Source organism: Cygnus atratus, chromosome 17 (genome assembly GCF_013377495.2).
Source record: "Cygnus atratus isolate AKBS03 ecotype Queensland, Australia chromosome 17, CAtr_DNAZoo_HiC_assembly, whole genome shotgun sequence".
Taxonomy (NCBI): domain Eukaryota; kingdom Metazoa; phylum Chordata; class Aves; order Anseriformes; family Anatidae; genus Cygnus; species Cygnus atratus.
In genome coordinates, this window is record NC_066378.1 from 218,551 (window position 1) to 236,079 (window position 17,529).

General features: G+C 47.8%; 1 protein-coding gene across 1 annotated transcript in view; it reads right to left on the reverse strand.

Moving 5' to 3' along the window:
• The window catches only part of POLE (DNA polymerase epsilon, catalytic subunit), a 50,876-nt gene that overhangs the window by 10,590 nt on the left and 22,757 nt on the right, over positions 1-17,529 (reverse strand). The window contains exons 11-33 of the mRNA XM_050714265.1: positions 17,199-17,284; positions 16,501-16,620; positions 15,518-15,650; positions 14,641-14,754; positions 13,711-13,923; positions 12,701-12,808; positions 11,432-11,560; positions 10,913-11,015; positions 10,672-10,818; positions 9,833-9,978; positions 8,797-8,945; positions 8,303-8,395; positions 7,842-7,986; positions 6,603-6,760; positions 4,936-5,131; positions 3,924-4,138; positions 3,532-3,634; positions 3,235-3,315; positions 3,020-3,142; positions 2,719-2,937; positions 2,196-2,405; positions 1,412-1,555; positions 878-1,018 (exon numbers count right to left, since the gene is read on the reverse strand). Coding sequence (XP_050570222.1) covers positions 878-1,018; positions 1,412-1,555; positions 2,196-2,405; positions 2,719-2,937; positions 3,020-3,142; positions 3,235-3,315; positions 3,532-3,634; positions 3,924-4,138; positions 4,936-5,131; positions 6,603-6,760; positions 7,842-7,986; positions 8,303-8,395; positions 8,797-8,945; positions 9,833-9,978; positions 10,672-10,818; positions 10,913-11,015; positions 11,432-11,560; positions 12,701-12,808; positions 13,711-13,923; positions 14,641-14,754; positions 15,518-15,650; positions 16,501-16,620; positions 17,199-17,284 — 3,276 coding nt within the window. The remainder of the gene's footprint in view (positions 1-877; positions 1,019-1,411; positions 1,556-2,195; positions 2,406-2,718; positions 2,938-3,019; positions 3,143-3,234; positions 3,316-3,531; positions 3,635-3,923; positions 4,139-4,935; positions 5,132-6,602; positions 6,761-7,841; positions 7,987-8,302; positions 8,396-8,796; positions 8,946-9,832; positions 9,979-10,671; positions 10,819-10,912; positions 11,016-11,431; positions 11,561-12,700; positions 12,809-13,710; positions 13,924-14,640; positions 14,755-15,517; positions 15,651-16,500; positions 16,621-17,198; positions 17,285-17,529) is intronic.

Sequence of the window (17,529 nt, forward strand, 5' to 3'; positions counted from 1 at the left end):
ACTTGGCCCTGTTGAACCTCATACAGTTGGCCTCAGCCCATCGGTACAGCCTATCCAGATCCTCCTGCAGAGCCTTCCTACCCTTGAGCAGATCGACACATGCACCTAACTTGGTGTCATCTGCACTCGATCCTCTCATCCAGATCATCGATAAAGATATTCAAGAGAACTGGCCCTAATACTGAGCCCCAGCTCTACAAAGGATGCTCTTAGCAACCTGATGTTTTCCTGTGTTAATCCTGCTACATTTTTGGAGATGATGTTCAGAATTGCAATGCAGTTTTTTGCATATCAAGATTCTTTTTTTCCTTCTTCCCCAGGACCATGTCCAGTTGGTTCCTCCATAACTCCAAGGACAGAAACTCTGCAATCCTCTCTGAACAACCAGCTTGACTACCCTCACAGAACACATTTTTTCTCACATTTACATGACATTTCCTGTGTTTTAGTTTGTGCCTATTGCCTCTTGCCATATCACGGCATCACTGAGAAGAGCCTGTCTGTCTTCTTTACTTCTCCCTCCTCCCATTGATAAGGTCCTCCTGAGTCTCCTCTCTTGCAGGGTAATTGTTATTAGCTTTCCCTAAAACAGAAATTTATGGTGGCTAAAAATGTTTTCTCTGCATCATGCCCCATGTAATACTTCCCAGTCCCAGACATGCCTTAAACCACATACTGACATTCTGCATCTCTGGTCATACAGAAGCATGTATATTCCAGAGTACTCTGCTGTGGAGGTTCAATTTTTGGTCTGTTAGCATGTTGTTGAATTTTTAACTTCCAGGCATCCTCCTGTGCCACTGGTACTTAGAGTAGGGAACTGCCACTCAACACTCCTTAAAAAGTGGGGAGGAAAACTGAGTGCTGGAGGAGTTACCTGAGTCTCATATACTCCCTCGATGTCTGGAGCAGAGAGGTCAGCATTGATTTCGTTGATATGCTCTTGGTACATATCTTCAGGGACGGAGTACTCATATAGGTTGTAAACCAAATTTGAGCGGGGCAGGATCCTGTTTACCTGTCAAGCAAAGGGACACCCTTAGTGGGCACCTGGCACCAGTTGGTATGTCTCCCATGAGCTGGGACATCCCTAAGGGCTGTAAGGAGCCAGGCTCTGAGCACCTCCAGGATCATGCTGAGCCACCTTCTGGTGTTCCTCTCCCGAGAAAATCATGAGGATTTATGCTCATGCCCATTACAAATTCCCATAACTGACAATCTGGCTTTTGGGCAGGTTAAGATTAGCAGAGGCACAAGGGACTGGGTGAAGAACATCAGCAGGGCAGGACAGTGAAGCCCTGCATAGCAGACGCTCCCTAATATCTGCTTGCAGCAGATGTGAAGTGTCTTATCTCAAATGCAACTGACTGTTTTCCATTCTAGAAGCAGCAGGTCTGGATCAGGTACCAACCTTCCTGTAGACTGCTCCCTCCTCTGGTTTTGCAATGCGCTGGTTGACGTAGAACACCCTGGGGATGCTCAGCTTGATGCAGTGCAGGTCACTCCCGATCACCGCCCACAGCCTAAACAGGCCTGGCTGGCTGGTCTCAGTGATCTGCAGGACACAGGGGTTCAAGATGGCATTAGTGGGGAGATCCAACACATTACTAGCTCTTATATATGTGCTATGGAGCACTTTTGGGACCTGTATGGCCAGATAGTGACCACAAAGAACAGTGGGCACATTGCACTAGGACTCTGAAAGGATCCAGACAAACATGTCTCTCCAAGCCACAGGCTAAGATTGGCCAACAAATTCAGTCTGAGCCCTGATGTTAGCTGAGCCATTCTGATGTCCTGGATCAGCTGTCCCATCTCAACCTCACAGTTACGGTCAGGCAAAGGCTGCCTGCAGCTCTGAACCAGTCGAGGCCTTTCTGGAAGATGAGGTATGTGACAAGGGCAAGGGCTCAGACAGCTGAGGCCCTGCCTAGACAATACTACCTCACCTCCACATTTGACATTGGCTGCTTCCAGGCACCACAGCCCAGATGTCCCTCGTGGGCTGACCTGGGGCTGCCCCGCTGGAGGGGATCTACATGCAACTTCCAGATTCACCATCAAGAATGACCATTTGCAAATATAAAATAGTAGTTTAAACAAAGGCAAGTAGTTTAGCAAAGGCAAGTAGTTTAGGGCCCTAAGTTGTTCCCTGGGGCAGACACACGCAGTGGGGGCTTGTGGGCACCTGGTACCTGCACAATCTGCCAGGGTAAGTCCAGGATGCTCCGCGCAGTCCTACGCAGGTAGTTGCTCAGCCCTTTGGAGAGGGCATCACGGACCACTCCTCCGCCTGTGGCCACCCTGCCATCCTCCAGACGCCGCCTCTTCCGCCGCTCCTGCCGCTGTCGAGCCTGCAGCTCCCATTTCTTCTTGTGGTAGCGCAGCCACACCAGGTGCTGCTCCTAAGCGGATTGACAGCATACGTGAACAGGAGCCATAGAAACCAGTCTATGCTTCCTAGCCACGCAACTCCAAGTTGTGCACAGCCAAGACTGGATCGTGTCCTTGCTACAGCTGGGAAGTTGTCACTGCCCCCATTTTCTCTGTTAGTGGGCCTCTCCCAGTTCTATTTCTTTTTGTAGCCCTAAGCCATGGAAGTAGAGAGGATTTCAGAAGACCCACAGATTGCTCCAGGTGGTACCCAAGCTGCTCTGGTAGAAGCATACAACCCCAGGATGTCTTCTGGTCTGCTCCTGCACCCCCTGCTTTGCCTACCTTGCTGGTACCCATGGGGGGAGGTGGGCCCAGGATCTCTCGCCAGGACTGGGATAGCTCCAGGCTCTGGGACATCTGTTGGCTTTCCTCTGCCATAGGGACTCGCTTCCGTTTATTTGCAATGGGAATTGATGGCTGAAGGGTCTTGGCAACCCCAAAATCCTCTATGTCACTAATCTGTGAGCTGGGTGTTCCCTCCTGGGGCTGATTGGCAAGGACCTGAGAGGAAAAGACAGCAGGAAGACATGGGTGCAGAAACACGTGCTCAGCACAGCCAGCATCCTTCCCTCACCCTCATTACCTGTCTCTTGCCTTCAGAAGTGAAGAGTTCATTGATTTTTTTTTGTTTGTACACATCGTTCTTCTCCAGGAGTTTCTTATGCAGCCAGTCAGGGTGCCGGACTCGTGGCACCGGGTTCTTTACCTGGGGAACATCCCCAAATTACAGAGTTCCCTGACCAATGCCCTCCACACACCCTCCCACCACCCCGGACCTGCAACCCTGTACTCCTGTACCTGCTGCAGAGCTGCAGGAATAGTAATGATTTTCTGGATGGTGCTGCCTAGTCTCTCAATGTAGTAGTCCCAGTCCAGGATCTGCAAACAGGGTGGAGCAGTGGATAGTGAAAAAAGTGCAGCAGAAGGGTGCAAATTTAGGTTTTGCTGGTAAGATGCAGCATCGGACATTTCCCTAGGGACCTTCCACAGCAATCTGTGAGCACAAATAGCTGCTGCCCATGCAGTGCCTCCAAAGGGAGGAGCTGTTGTAACAGAGCCACAGGCCGTGCTGCTCCCCAGAGTTGCTCAACTCACTGCACGAATGTTGAAGTCCTGTAGCGAGGGGCTCTTCAGCCATTTCCGGAGGTAATGTTTCCGTACAGTGGGCTCTGCTTGGAAGATGGCAAGGGGGATGGCCCTGGAAAAGGCAGGGAAGCACTTACTACCCAGCAGGACTAAGGCTCTGGCTGCACAGGATCCCCTCTCCCATACTGCAGAGACCCTCAGGGATTCTCCTCTTCTCCTGCTAGGCCACTGCACAGCAGCTGCACAGTGTTACAAATTGCTAGCCTTGTTCACAGTCCAAGCCAGCAGGCAGGCAAGCATGTGGTCACACAGCACCAACTCGCTTAGGTGCTGCTACCCTGCCCTTCCCTTGTAGTTGCCCACAAGCTATCAAAAGCCTTGTCCCCTCAAGACAGGTTTACCTCTCAGTGACTGGAGACCCTTCTGGTTTCTTGGAAATGATGAACCGGCAGCTCAGCCCTGCATCCTTTACCATCTGGTCTCCCAGGAATTCTGCCAGGCGCTTGGCAGTGCTGATGGAGGTGGATTTCTGCTCCCCATAGTCCTCCAGCTTGCGAGACATGGAACGGTTCTCCGAGATCAGCTCAAACAGCTCTGAATCAGGCATGTTGGCAGCCTGAAAAGGGGAGGTGGGGGACACAAAAACGCTAGCAAGAACCAAATGATCAAACTTTGCTGCTGTTAGCTACAGGGAATGCCCATATGCAGCTGATGTGGCTCTCTTCATAACGAGTTTGGAAATTGCCCTCTGTTCCAGTTGTCAATGTGACCCATTAAATATGTCTGGCCTGGGTTTAAGGCTTTTATCAGAGTTTGTCCTGTGGCTGGGCTGTGGTAGCACCACTCTGAATTGTTAACCTGGTGCTGCAGAGTTCGGCTCACCAAGAATTTGTGGTACCAGGTCATTGCAAAAATTGAAAGTGGTCCCAAGGAACTCCCCAGCTGAGCTCACAGTCTTTCCTGAACCCCAGTATCTGAGGCTACGTTTTCTTTTCTCTGCTCTCACCATTTTCTTCATAGCTCTCCATGCTTCTCATAAAACACTCCACAGGCAAGTGGCTCTGTCATTCTCTGCCTCAGCAAATGCCCTTAGATAACATCCTCAGGGGATGAGGGCCGCCAGACCAGTTCCATGAAAGAGATGACTGGAGAAGCACAACACTTACCCCCCCACTAACAGCTAGAAAAGACGAGCTAGAAGAGCCATTGCACTAAAAGACACTGAGCTGCAGCCCTAGAGAGCCAATGCAGCCGAAATAAGATAGAAATGACCAGAGGCACAACAGTCCACCACCTCCCTGCAAACAAAGTCCACCCTCCCACAGAGTCCAATCAGCTTTTACACCTTTTTTCCGGCCCCATCTTGGGAGCACAGATGCACAAGGGACAGACAACCTGCAGAGGAATGCCTACCTTGCTGTACAGCACGTCTAGCCAGTAATCGGCCACCTTGGCCACAGAAGCGTAGACCTCCTCCAGGGTGGTGCCTTTCAGAAAGGCCTCAAATACCGAAGACTGGAATATCTTCACAAGCTGCAGCTCACCTCGTCGCTTCACCTCAAACCCCTTCAGCTCAGCCAGGGACCCATCCTCGTTGAACACCGCGTACCTAGGACACACAGCCTGTGCAAAACCTGCCCTCTGGCCTTGGGACGTGTTTCCCAGGACCCTGATTGCTCTCCTCCTGCCAGGGCCCTTCTCCCAGAAGTGCCACACCGGGCAGCCATCAGGCAAGTTAAACTAAGCTGCGGTGCTCTTTTACTAGGATGATCTTGGAGAATTTATGGTAGCTCTACAAATTGTTTCAGCTTGGCCTGCAAAAGCACATCAGCTCATGCCCCAGCTCATTAATACCAACTAAGAAAATGTTGGTAATTGCACACAAGAAAAGGCCATGAGGTGAGAGAAAGGATAAATGGGTGGGAAAGTGGAAGAGAAGAGCTTTAGAGAAAAAGAAAAAAAAGTTTGTAAGCTTAGAAAAAAGAAGAGGGGCTGCTGGCAAAACAATTCAGAGGAAACTGAATATAGCTAGTGATGTGACTATAAGAATACATTACCCTATTTCTGCTTTTCCCCTGCCTATTATTTGTACATAGGTCTCAAGATAAACGTTACAGGAAGCTCAGCTAAGGGAAGAGAGATGATACTCAAGTCTATGCCGCTTTGCCAGCCCTCCTCACACCTGAACCAGTTCCTATAAATGCACCCTTCACTTCCCCCACTGATGATGGTGCCTGCCAGCCACCTCTATACTATTTCTATTTGAGTATGACCGAGGAATAAGTGCACTTGCCAACATCCTGAAACTACAGGAAATCAACGGTCCCTGAGACAAGATGCGCATTGAGATGCCCATGAGATGTCCTATGCACAGCATCCATTCAGAGCTCCTCCTCAGCTTGACTTCTGTGGCAGGGACTTGCTTCTCATGGGAAGGCACTGACAGGAGATGCTAGATGCAGATGCCAAAACTTGTCTGACAGGGCAAAAAGCACAAACAAATGGGGTGTTTTCGGGACTGGAGGATGGCAATGGCAATTTTTGAATTCAGACCTAGGCCTATGGGCACCACTGTAGCTAGTGATTGCTGGTATTATGGTTTAGGTTGCTGTGGAAAAAAAAAAAAAAAAATCAGTAAAATTTGACCACAACTGTTTACCTATAATGTGATAACAGCAAGACCTATTCCCTTCTCCAAATAGAAAACAATGGGGAAACCTCACGGAAAATAATCAGTGGAACTCCTGAGAGACAGAAAGACCAGAACTAGTGAGTTTAAAAGAGATTAGGTAGAGTATAAGAAATATTAAAAGTCCTCAGAAGGAAAGTCGAAGTTCTATGTACACCTTACAGCTAAACAGGGAGACTATGTTGGGTCAGCAAGCTGGAGAAATGTTGTTTCACTATTATTTTCTAAAATTTATTGCCATAGCATGTTAACGGAGACAAGTACGTAACTGGATTCAAAGATGGATCTGACATATAGAGCTTGCCATTTCAAGCAAGCAAATGAAACATGCTGGCAGCTCAGAGGCAACAACCATGGGGACATAACAGCATTTCAAGATTTGAAGTCTTACCTTTTCTTCAGCTTCTTGCCCTCCTCCTTGGAAGCTGGGAGGATCATGGCCAGGTATGGTCCATCCACTTCAAAGAAGATGCTGTTCTCTGAGCGTGTGACATAGGTGAGAGAGGTTGGGTCCTCCAGTTCTTGGTACTGATCATTTGTGAAGCCTTCCTGTAGGCACAGCCCCAAGAGAAAACTTCACTCAACAGCTGGGCTGGTTATATCAAGAGATGCCCTTCAGGCACATCCTATCTGAAGGTATCACTGAGCATCTCTCTAGAAAGCTACAGTACAAGTTAGCAGGCAGGCCCCAAAAATCAAAGCATCTGACCTGGCTGCTGAGAAGAAAAATTCTTTAGACCCTATAAGTTGTTTCTATTGTCTTACAGACACAGAAGCTTGAGGATGGGTTTGAACCTTGCACTAGTCTGGACTCCCACTGCTACTGGCAGCCTGCTTCAGAGGGTTGGAACATCTCTGCTATGAAGAAATGCTGAGAGAGTTGGGATTATTTAGCCTGCAGAAGAGAAGGCTCCAGGGAGACCTTATAGAGGCCTTCCAATACCTAAAAGGGGCATATAGGAAAGACAGGGAAGGACTCTTTATCATGGATTGTAGTGATAAGACAAGGGGTAATGGCGCTAAACTAAAAGAGGGTATATTTAGATAAGATATTAGGAAGAAATCCTTTACTCTGAGGGTAGTGAGGCACTGGAACAGGTTGCCCAGAGAAGCTGTGGATCCCCCATCCCTGGAAGTGTTTAAGGCCAGGTTGAATGAGGCTTTGAGCAGCCTGGTCTAGTGGAAGGTGTCCCTGCCCACGGCAAGGGGGTTGGAACTAGGTGATCTTTAAGGTCCCTTCCAATCCAAACCATTCTACAATTTCATGATAGATGAGTGCACATCAACCCCAGTCTTTTGTACACCACCCTCTCAGCTGCAGGGATATCAGAGCCTCTCCCTCCACTTATATGCTGTCCATATCAGAGAACATCTGTGTAGCAAGCAAAGCTACCAGCCTCAACATTTGCTTGTTACACAGGGAGCAGAGACAAAATAGAGCCCCTTCTCCATGCTGGGCCAAACTCCAGAATACAGAGGCATACTCTACTGCCTCTGTTGCCAACTCTGCTTGCAAGAACAGTCCAGCTGTCTCGCAGGCCCATAGAAAAGCAAAATACTTTCTCACCTTACCAGTCCCCCATTTTTTTCCCCAGACTGCAGAGCTGGCCTGGATGTATGCAAGACTCACCTTCACCAAGATGTTCAGCATAGCACCTGGGTAGGAGATTGTCACCTTTGGCTTCTTGGCATTGGTTGACTTGATGACAAAGTTTTCTGGGAAGCTGTTAGGAAGGACACACCAAATCCCATCTGTATCCAGTTCCAGAGGTCTCCTAAGGAAGGAAGAAAGATCATCCAGGAGAGTGGATAATAAGCCAAAGAACTGCTCTGCTTCTGCCTGCACAGGGGACACAGCCTGTTGCATCCACTTTCCAGTCCCTTCTGCAAAGGGAGCCCTTGTAATGCAACAAACCACAGCAGTGTCAGCAATCCCAATCTGCAACACTAAGTACCTGATCTTTCAGCAACTAATGTGCTCCCACATCTGTTCCACTAGTCCTCTACTCCACACAGCCCAATCCTGCTCTTACCCATTTTCTCACACCACATGCAGAAGCACCTTTCTTTCCCAGCTCAGCACATACTCACCCAATCTGCTCAATCAGTTCCCTGGCCTGTGTGATAATATTTGCTCCGGTGAAGCAGACAATCCCAGCCATTTCCATGGAGTACCAGCGAGCTCTGTGAACAAAGGAGTTTAAGTGACGAGCATGCAGTGCTACCTCAAACCCATCTATGGGAAAGGTCAGGAGGACGTGCAGAGAAAGAAGCACAAGAAACACAGCAACACTGGGCCTTGGTAGATTGCTCTCCTTCCCCTCTTCATGACCAGAAAAGCTGAAAAAACACTAATAGACAAGAATGCCGACACTTGTTGCTCAAAGCCACAGGGTCTTGTCTAGGAGAGGTCTCAAAGATTAGAAGTCATTAATAGAAGCAAGAGGAAAAAGTATTCCAGGGATCACCCATCATCATCTTGTGCTTCAGAAGCAGGTGAAGCAAGTGACAGCCTTCCAAAAATAATCCTGGTTTTCAAGGATCCTCTCTGGAGGACTCCAGCAACAACCACGGGCGAGACTCACCCTTTCCGCATGACATAGCCGTAGAAAGAATTGAGGATGCACTTGTGTGCCAGCTGCAGTGAATCATAGAGGATCTCCATGTTCTTGCAGCGTTTCACTTCAGAGGCATCTCCCATCTCCACAGCTGCAGACAGCTTCTTCTTCCACACCTGGGAGCGACAGGCAGAGTCAGAGCAGTCCCACACGTCACTACTGGCAGTAACAGTATGCAGGCTGGTTCCCCCCAAGTCCCACTATGACATTAGAGCTCTAGACCAGTACCACTGCTAAAGAGCAGTGGGAACACTAGCATTAACTAAATACCCCTTTTCCTTCTGCATCTGACAAGGAGTTGCCCATAGGCAGTATGCCACTTGGTAGGAGGGGCTCACAACAGTAGCCTCAACTGAAAGCTATTATCAGAAGTCAAGCCGCACCAGCAGAGCTGTCTTCCTGCATCAGTTGTGCTGCACCATGTGTTGTGTGGGCAAGACCTGAATACACTGCCTGCAGCAATAGATAGCATCTAGTTTGACAGCAGAACCCCTTGTGTAGAATAAACCTCTCAGCAAGCTCCACGATTCATGGCAAAAGAAGCATCAAAGAGAAACCACAGAGCAAACGGCTCCTTAATGAATTCTTTCATAGGCAGAGTCCCAAGGCCCTGTCATTTCCTTCAACATAATTTAACAATAACATGCCCCAGTCCTCTCTATCACAGGCTCCAAAAAGCTGAGAACTGGAATGTGCTTCTCTCCTTCTTTCTTGACCTGAGGTCTAGATTTTGCTCTCAGTATATCCCATTTTCAGCTTAGGAAGAATGCCTGAAACTGAACACAGGCCAGACAGAACAGCTGAACTAAGCATTTGCTAAATCCAGTAAAACCGGCAATCTAGATTTGTTTCCTGACACAGAGGTTGTGACTACTGTCAGGAAATCCATCGTTTCCCTACTGAATACAAAGACCAAACAATGCCATCCTTTAGGGCTCCAGGTGAGAGATGAAAACTCCCCATCCTCGGGGAGACAAACAAAACCAGAATTCAAGCCCAATACCTTGTGCAGCCCCTTGAACTCATAGCGACGGTCCCTGAAAGCTCGCACAGTGTCCACATAGAAAGAATTCTCTCGCTGGCAGATGGTGGTGACCCGCTCCTCCACCTTGGTGACGTGGATCTTCTTATAGGCCTTCCGGCAATAATCTAGTTAAGGAAATAAACAGAAGGAGCTTCTCAGGGGTCAGTGCCCCAACTGTGGACAGAGAGGATGGACAGGGCTGGACAGAACTGCATCAGGGCACTCCCAGCAGATCCACAGTGAAGCGGTCCAGGAAAGGTTCTTTCAGTACAGATAACCATCAGGCATGTGTGAGCAGAGAGACAGTCCTACTACAAAGGGAGGAGAAGGAAGATAGCAGTGTGGAGAGAAGCAGCATCTCTTTACCGAGACACAGGGACAGATGGGGAAACAAAGTCATCCTGATGCTTGCACATCCATATGGACCATCCACAAATCCAGGCTCTGCTCACAGTCCCCACCTAGCTGGATGCTTCATCACTCTAGGTGCAGGGACAATGTGATGTTTCCGTTTCATTAATTATGAATGTCTTTAATTAGTACCCTTCAAAACTGAGTCATTCATGTTTGAACTCAAATCCATGGCTCTCAGCAGACAAAAAGAGAAAAGCCGACACAGGTATGGGTGCCCGTCCTCTCTTTGGAAAGTGTGAAGGCACCCCAGGCTGGGATCCTGGAGAATTTTCATTGCGTAGTTTGAGATCAGACTTGATCTGATCCAGCATGAGCAAGCTAACCCCAAAGCACCAATTATTGATGCACACCATTTACAGTTTAGGTTGCAAAACACTACTCCAGATCATGACATTGACTTCTACCTGCCAGTCGCTTCTTCTCATACTTGGCCTGTTCTTCACGGGAGAGCTCGTGGAAGGCCCGGGGTGCTCCATCGGGGTACAGTGAAGGGAACTTCTCAGATTCCAGCTGCTGCTGGATGCGGTGATACTCACTGCGGCTTGCAGGCACTGCAAAGAAAAGCAACTATGAGTTTTCCAGGGGAGAAGCAGGAATTAGTCTCAGCCTCACTGAGTTGGATAGCAAGGTCCTTTTTGTACTTACTGAATTCTCCTCTCCACTGCCATGTCATCCGGCGCTGACAGTTGGCACCTGGCTTGTTGAAGTCACAGGCAGCACATGTGGCCTCATCTACTATTGCTGAGGGCTGGAAAACAAGTAAGAGACATGCAGATGTTAGAGGACACAGCTCTGCTTTTAAACCATGATTCATGTCAAAACTGAACAGGTGTTGGGTGGCAAAAGAGCACATGTATGAGCAAAGAGATGATATACTGTAAGTTCTGCTTCTCAGAGAACAGAAACACAAGTTACAGCAAAAACAATAGATGTTTCATTTGTTTGTTTGGAAGAGTCCTACCTGAACCTTTAGCTCTACCTCTGACAGACCTTTCTGCTCTGCAGACCTGACATCCATGGCAGTTTGACTGAATTTTAGACCCACCCTTACTTGATGCCCCGACTTGAGCAGAGATGGGATCTGCTGTTAAGGGGATCAAATCAGAGGGACCAGAGAGATCTTCTGAAAGACAAAATAGGAGAGACTTTCCTGATGTTACCCACCTGCAATCTGTTGGTCAGAATGATGTTGGGGTACATGGCCCCCACGTCTAAATGGTAGATAAGGGGACACTCAATTCTGTTAGGGACATCCTTCAGGGAATTCAGTTTGACTTTGATTTCGTCACAAACCTGTGGGGAGACAAAGAAGTGAAACTCTGATAGGGAGGTAAGGAGCCAAATACATGTTGAATTCGGTCTTTCTACACATGCCACTGACTCTGGGGGATGGGGAAGTATTTAAAGGACCAAAGGAGAAGCATTAGGAAGAGCAGCAGTAGGACTCCACTGTCATGTACGGTTTTGTTTTGGACCTCCATGGTAGGCTTTATCAGCAAAAGGTGTGGAAATGGAGAGCATCTGCTCCTAGAGGTTATCAAGGGCCGATCAAGGACCAAGGACCTTTTCAGTGCACATGGAACAATGGAGACAATGCCAACAACCAGAGTCTCCAGTCAATAACTGAGGGGCCATTAACAAACTCCAGGCACAGCTTTGGAGAGGGCCAACCCTGGAATTTGTACCTAATAAGGGAAGAAACAGGAGAAACATGAGGATTTGTGATATTTAAGGAGCAGCCTGTGGGACTACATGAAACTTATGAATGAATGTTTACAGGATGGGTCTGGGAAGGAACCAAGTCAGGGAATAGACAGAAAAGGGCATAGCAGGGGCTGGTTGTGAGTAAAACAGCCATTCGGTGCCCTTAGCTGAGTTCTGGGCCTGATCACCACAGTCTGTCCTATCTGTTCACTAAATCCTCTCAGATCTCTGCTCAGCTTTGCTAGTGGTTGAACCTGCAAATGGGAAAGTAGCAGTCAAATCGTGCAGCTGGGGCAAGAGACCCTGGATGGCCAGTCTGGGTTCCAGCAGCTGGGGAGGAGAATCTTGGGCTGGAGTGGCTGGAGGAGGTGGCTGCTTAGAACATCCGTTATCATCATCTACCTTGCAGGTGGTTGTAGATAAAATTTCTTTGGCTTTCTCCACAGAGTATAAAATGATTTCAAACAGGAACTTTAAATGTGAAACCTCTCAGATACTTTCAGGATAAGGAAAAGTCACAGCCTTGCCCCCAGCCTATGCCTATGTTCCCTATTGAAACTGGAAATAAGTCACGGACATACGCATAGCAGAGCTTAGAGCTGAAGACACCCATTACACAACACCGACCTATGTGCACAGGACACGGCCACGCTGCAGCTCCAGCCTCTCAGCACAGCTTTCCCCAGAAAGCCCAGACATGCCCTGCACGTCAGGGCTTGAACAACTTACCTCCTGGAAGTTGGTGACTTGATCCAATGGCAAACCCTCCTCCTCCTCAATAGCATGCCGGAGTGTCTTCTCCACATGCTGCACCAAGAAGTCAAAGGCAGCAGGATTCTGCAGGGGCACGGAATCAGCACTGAGACTGCTTCCAGGACAGACGGCCACCCCGGCACTGCCTGGAGGAGGCACTGCTGGTGTCCTGGCCCGACTTTGGAGACCAAAGCATAGGACAACATGTCAAGGCACTGTCAAAGGTCTAGGCCACTAACAGTGGAGCAAAAACCCAACACAGGCAAGGGACAAGGTCGGCTCCTCAGGCTCTGGAGCTCTCCTGCATAGGAGGCCTCATAGGACAGCTAACGAGCAGCAGAGTATATTTGTATTTAACGGTGCAGCACTTGTCATGAGAGAGATGACTGAACAGGAAGGATCCTTTTATACATGTGGCGCATGTTCCCCTGTGATCATTTATTAGCTGAGAGCCACTGAAGCATACAGCAAAGTGTGGTGCACCACACAGCAGAGCAGAGCTGCCTCTAAAAACTTAGTCCATGAGCACAAAGCATGCATCTCAGAGGGGAAGGTGACAGAGATAACATAGCAGCTTTAACCAGGTGAAGGGGGTCCAAGCAAGGGTTCAAAAGAAGCTTGGTTTGGGAAGCAGAAGGACAGGGAAGACAGAATCCCAAGGGCACAGGAAGACAGAGGCATCTCTTCCAAGGACCACTGGCTTAAAACCAAACAAAATCACTTCACTCCTTTCTCTTGCTGTAAACACTGGCTCCCCCCGGGATGGGGCAGATGGTCAGTTTGAGGCCACAAAGAGTTCACATCCCTTTGCAGCTCAGCTCCAAGCACCTTCAGGTGTTCAAGCAGAATATAGGGTCTCCTAGAGTATAGGAGGTATTGCCCATCCCCAGCAAAAGCAGACAGGGAACGTTAATACCAGTGGAGATAATTCCAGACCACCACGCTCAGCACACAAGGAGACAGAAGATTGTTGCAAGGCCCTTTACCATTTTGAAGCGGCAGGGGATGTCACTGCGAAAAACTCCCGATTCCAGTGCTTCCACGTGGCCTCCTACATATGTCTCCGAGTCCAGCACATGTCCATCCTCTGTGAGTTTGTTAAACTCCTGCTCCTGCTTGTTGGGGAAGATGATGTTGGCGTGATAGGCTTGAACCATCAGCAGTGCCTCACACAGTGTCCCAGAACCCTTCCGTAACACCTGCAAGAGAGACATCAAATCTGGACTCAAAAAGAAGTGCTGTACAGAGTGCTGGTGGTAACAGGCCAGCCCTGCTGCCATACCAGTGAACTGAAAGGTTTCAGCTGGTGACAAACTTGTGATTACACCATGCAGCAAGCAGTACTGCTGCGCAAGGCCAGAATGATCAGAGTAGGGAAAAAATCAAAACTCCTTTGCTTCAGCTATGCAGGAATACTTTATAGGAAGACAGCGATGGCTGATGCACTGTCAGAGTTAGAGCTCATAGCAGTCTATGCATAATCACAGCATAAAGACATCCAAATGTCTGCTGTTGTCTGTCTTCTGACCCTGCTCCACCATATGGAGCCTTTATAAAATACACCAGTGTGAGGACAAAGGGACATTTTCTATGTGTTCAGCATAGACAGCTTCCTGTCTATGATCCTCCCTAAAGCCAAGGACAGAATAGTGATCAGGAGATCCAGCTTTTTCATGGCTACAGTCCCAAGTAAAAATCAGCTGAATCTGGGCACCACCAGTTCATGGGCCCTTGAAATGCCCAAGGACTGTGGAGGAAAATGGAGTAGCCTCCAAGTCCACTCTCCCTCCTTTACTGTCATGGATGGGAATGGACCTAGGCAGTAGGAATCTGTCCTTTTGCCAGTGCATCACTGTGTTGTGGGGGATGCAGCTCTTTGCCCAGCAGGCAATTTGTCATTTCAGGAGTGCACTCACCTCATCAGGCTCCATGGGAATGATGGTGCACAATGCAAAAATGAAAGGATGCACATACTTCATATACATGTAATAGGTAGCAACTGCGTCGGACACTGAATAAGTGGCCAGGGTCTGTTGGGGAAGGATGAGAGCCAAATTAGTCCCTATCATATATGATACAGCAACTCAATGAAAACAATCTTTTACTGTTTCCTGCTGTACATGCCCATATCATCAGGCAGAAGGGAAAGGCATACTTCTACATATCCTAGGAAGTAAATAATTTTCTGTTGGCTTAGAAGGACATCCTGCTATAGCTCTAATTGCATAGCTATGCGCCAGTTTTGAATTAAAGAAATAGTGAAGATGAGCTCAATGCATGTATCTGCACAGATGCTGCAGTCAGGAGGCTACTCCAGGCATGCAAAGATGGGCTTGAACCCTTGAGAGCTTCAGCAGAAATCACAGAATTGGAAGTTACAGGTTGGAAAAGACCTTCAAGGTCATCTCGTCCAACTATATACCCCATGCCTTTGTCCATAACCTGCTCTGCTGCAACAACCTTGAGCAGTAAGCCTGTTTTATGTCCCTCCAGAAAGTCATGGTGTTCCTAATTCAGGTGATATCTGACACCTTGCACTGATGTAAATAGTATGCAGTGCAATGCCTCTGTTAGAAACACTTCAAAGAAATCCCCTCCTTTCTCCTCACAAGCTCAAGTGCTTCAAAGATATCTAAAATTTGGAGAAACAGATTGAGTTAATTTCTCAAAAATCACTGCTTTAAGCAAAGACATTCTGTAATACTTTAAGACTCAGTGATATTGCAGGTGCTGTAGACTTCCATGGATTGTTTTCCAATTGCTCATAGGAGATACAGCACAGGGAGGGAATACCTGAGGCTCCTCTGTAGCCATCCGGCACATCTCTTCAGGGTCCAGCTCCACTGGATCATAGCCCAGCTTTGCTTTAGCTGCTGCTTTCAGGTTGTGACTTCCCACTGGGAGGTAACTGTCTCTCTTCACCCACCTGGACAGAACAATGAAAATGCCAATCTGTGCACAGAAGCCAGCCCTTACCTTCAGAAAGGGCTCAGGCATGCAAACAGGACCTTGACTTCAGACAGAACAAGGACAGCTGAGAGCAGAGGATCCAAGAGCAGTGGAATAAGAGGCTGCACATTCTGCATCTCTCCTAATGCACTGAAATCCTGACCAGGACAAGCCCACTATCCAAACATTGCCATTGCTCAGATTTACAGCATGCCCACTTCATACCTCAACGATTTAACTACAGGAAGAGAAGCCATCAGCATTGCAAAGACAGCCAGCCATCCTCCAAAGCTCAGACACTGGTCCAGGGGAGGAAACCCCCACAAAAACCTTAGCTTCTGAGACAGACTGCAGTGTCTTGCACACGTCCTTTCCTCTTCTCCCTGTGCCAGGCAGGCCGGTGAGCCAGGATATGGTCCCTGCCCAACCACAATGGCCTAATCTCATCCTGCTCTTTATCTGCTGCTCAGGTCAGATCTCAGACACCTAGTGTAAGCCTGCAACAGACTGCATGAACAGAATTAGCCCTTCAGGCTAGCATGGTGAAGACTTCACAGCTTCTGTAGTGAAGAGTGTGCCAAGGGGAGCATCAGGGCAAAGAAACAGACTACTATGCCAATCTAGTGAGGTAGGATAAGTGCAAGCCTCGAAGAGACAGGAGTATAGTGTTCAAATACATTAACTTTAGGTATTTTATGTAAATCTAAGATTTATAAAATCTTAAAATAGAAAGATTTATAATCTATAATTTATTATCTATTTATAAAGTTTTATAATCTATTATTTGATATAAATCTAAGATGCAGTTATGTGGTAGCATTTGATACCTTAGACAGTCCATGTGGATGCACTGTGATGCTTTGTACTCTCCCTGGCTGTCCTTCTGAAATCCAATTTCCTGATACATATTAATTCCATGAGCTGCTGCTCTTGCTTCCACAAAGGGCCTGAGGAAAGAGGCAGTATGGAAGAGAAGAAACAATAGCCATTTTCCTTCATCTCCACCAACCATTTGAGATGAAGCCCATATCTGGACTCAGTGAAAGCTTCCTTTAGCGCAGAATTACAGGATGATCGAAGAGGCAAAGCTAATTGCTTATATCGTTTACCAGAAGGCAGAGCTCTATGACCTATCTTATCTCGCTTCCCAAAGGCTCGCCACTGCTCCTCCTTGTTATTCCTCTTCTCTTTTGAACCCCCTTTCCAGTTCTCCACTTTCAAACACTAGGCTCATCAATATACAACCACTGCCAAATTGATAATGATTTAGAATTAGCTCAGCAATCCCCTGATCAAGCGAATGGGACTCTACAGAAGTTCATACTTCAAAGCTACTGAACGCAGGATTCACTGAGTTACTCATACTAGCTGGATAATCAGCATGGATCATATACAGCAAATCACACACAGCCCCTTTGTGAGCTACAGAAGGGGAAAGATATCGAGGCTGGTACCTGACTCTGACCCACAGCTCATGTCATACTCTCCCAGTAGAAACCAGGTTAGTTTTCATTCCTGATCTTACCAGTCAAAGAAGTCTCCATTGTATGTGACAATGATAGTAGGTTTGGTCTCCTGGACATGTTCAAACCACCTCTGGATTAAATGAGCCTAGTATGAAACAGAAGGGGAAAAATATGAAATAACTTCACTTCCTTCACAGACAGCCACTGGGTATAATACAGTTTGCTCCACCCTTCTGCTCTGCTCCCCACCTAGCCAGAACCTGATCTGTCTTACCATTATTACCAAGAAATGAAAGCATGACTGAACCTACAGGGCCTACCATATTTCCCAGTGAAGCAGAATACTGAGCATAAGCTATCTTTGGCCAACAAGAGAACCAAGCATGTAAG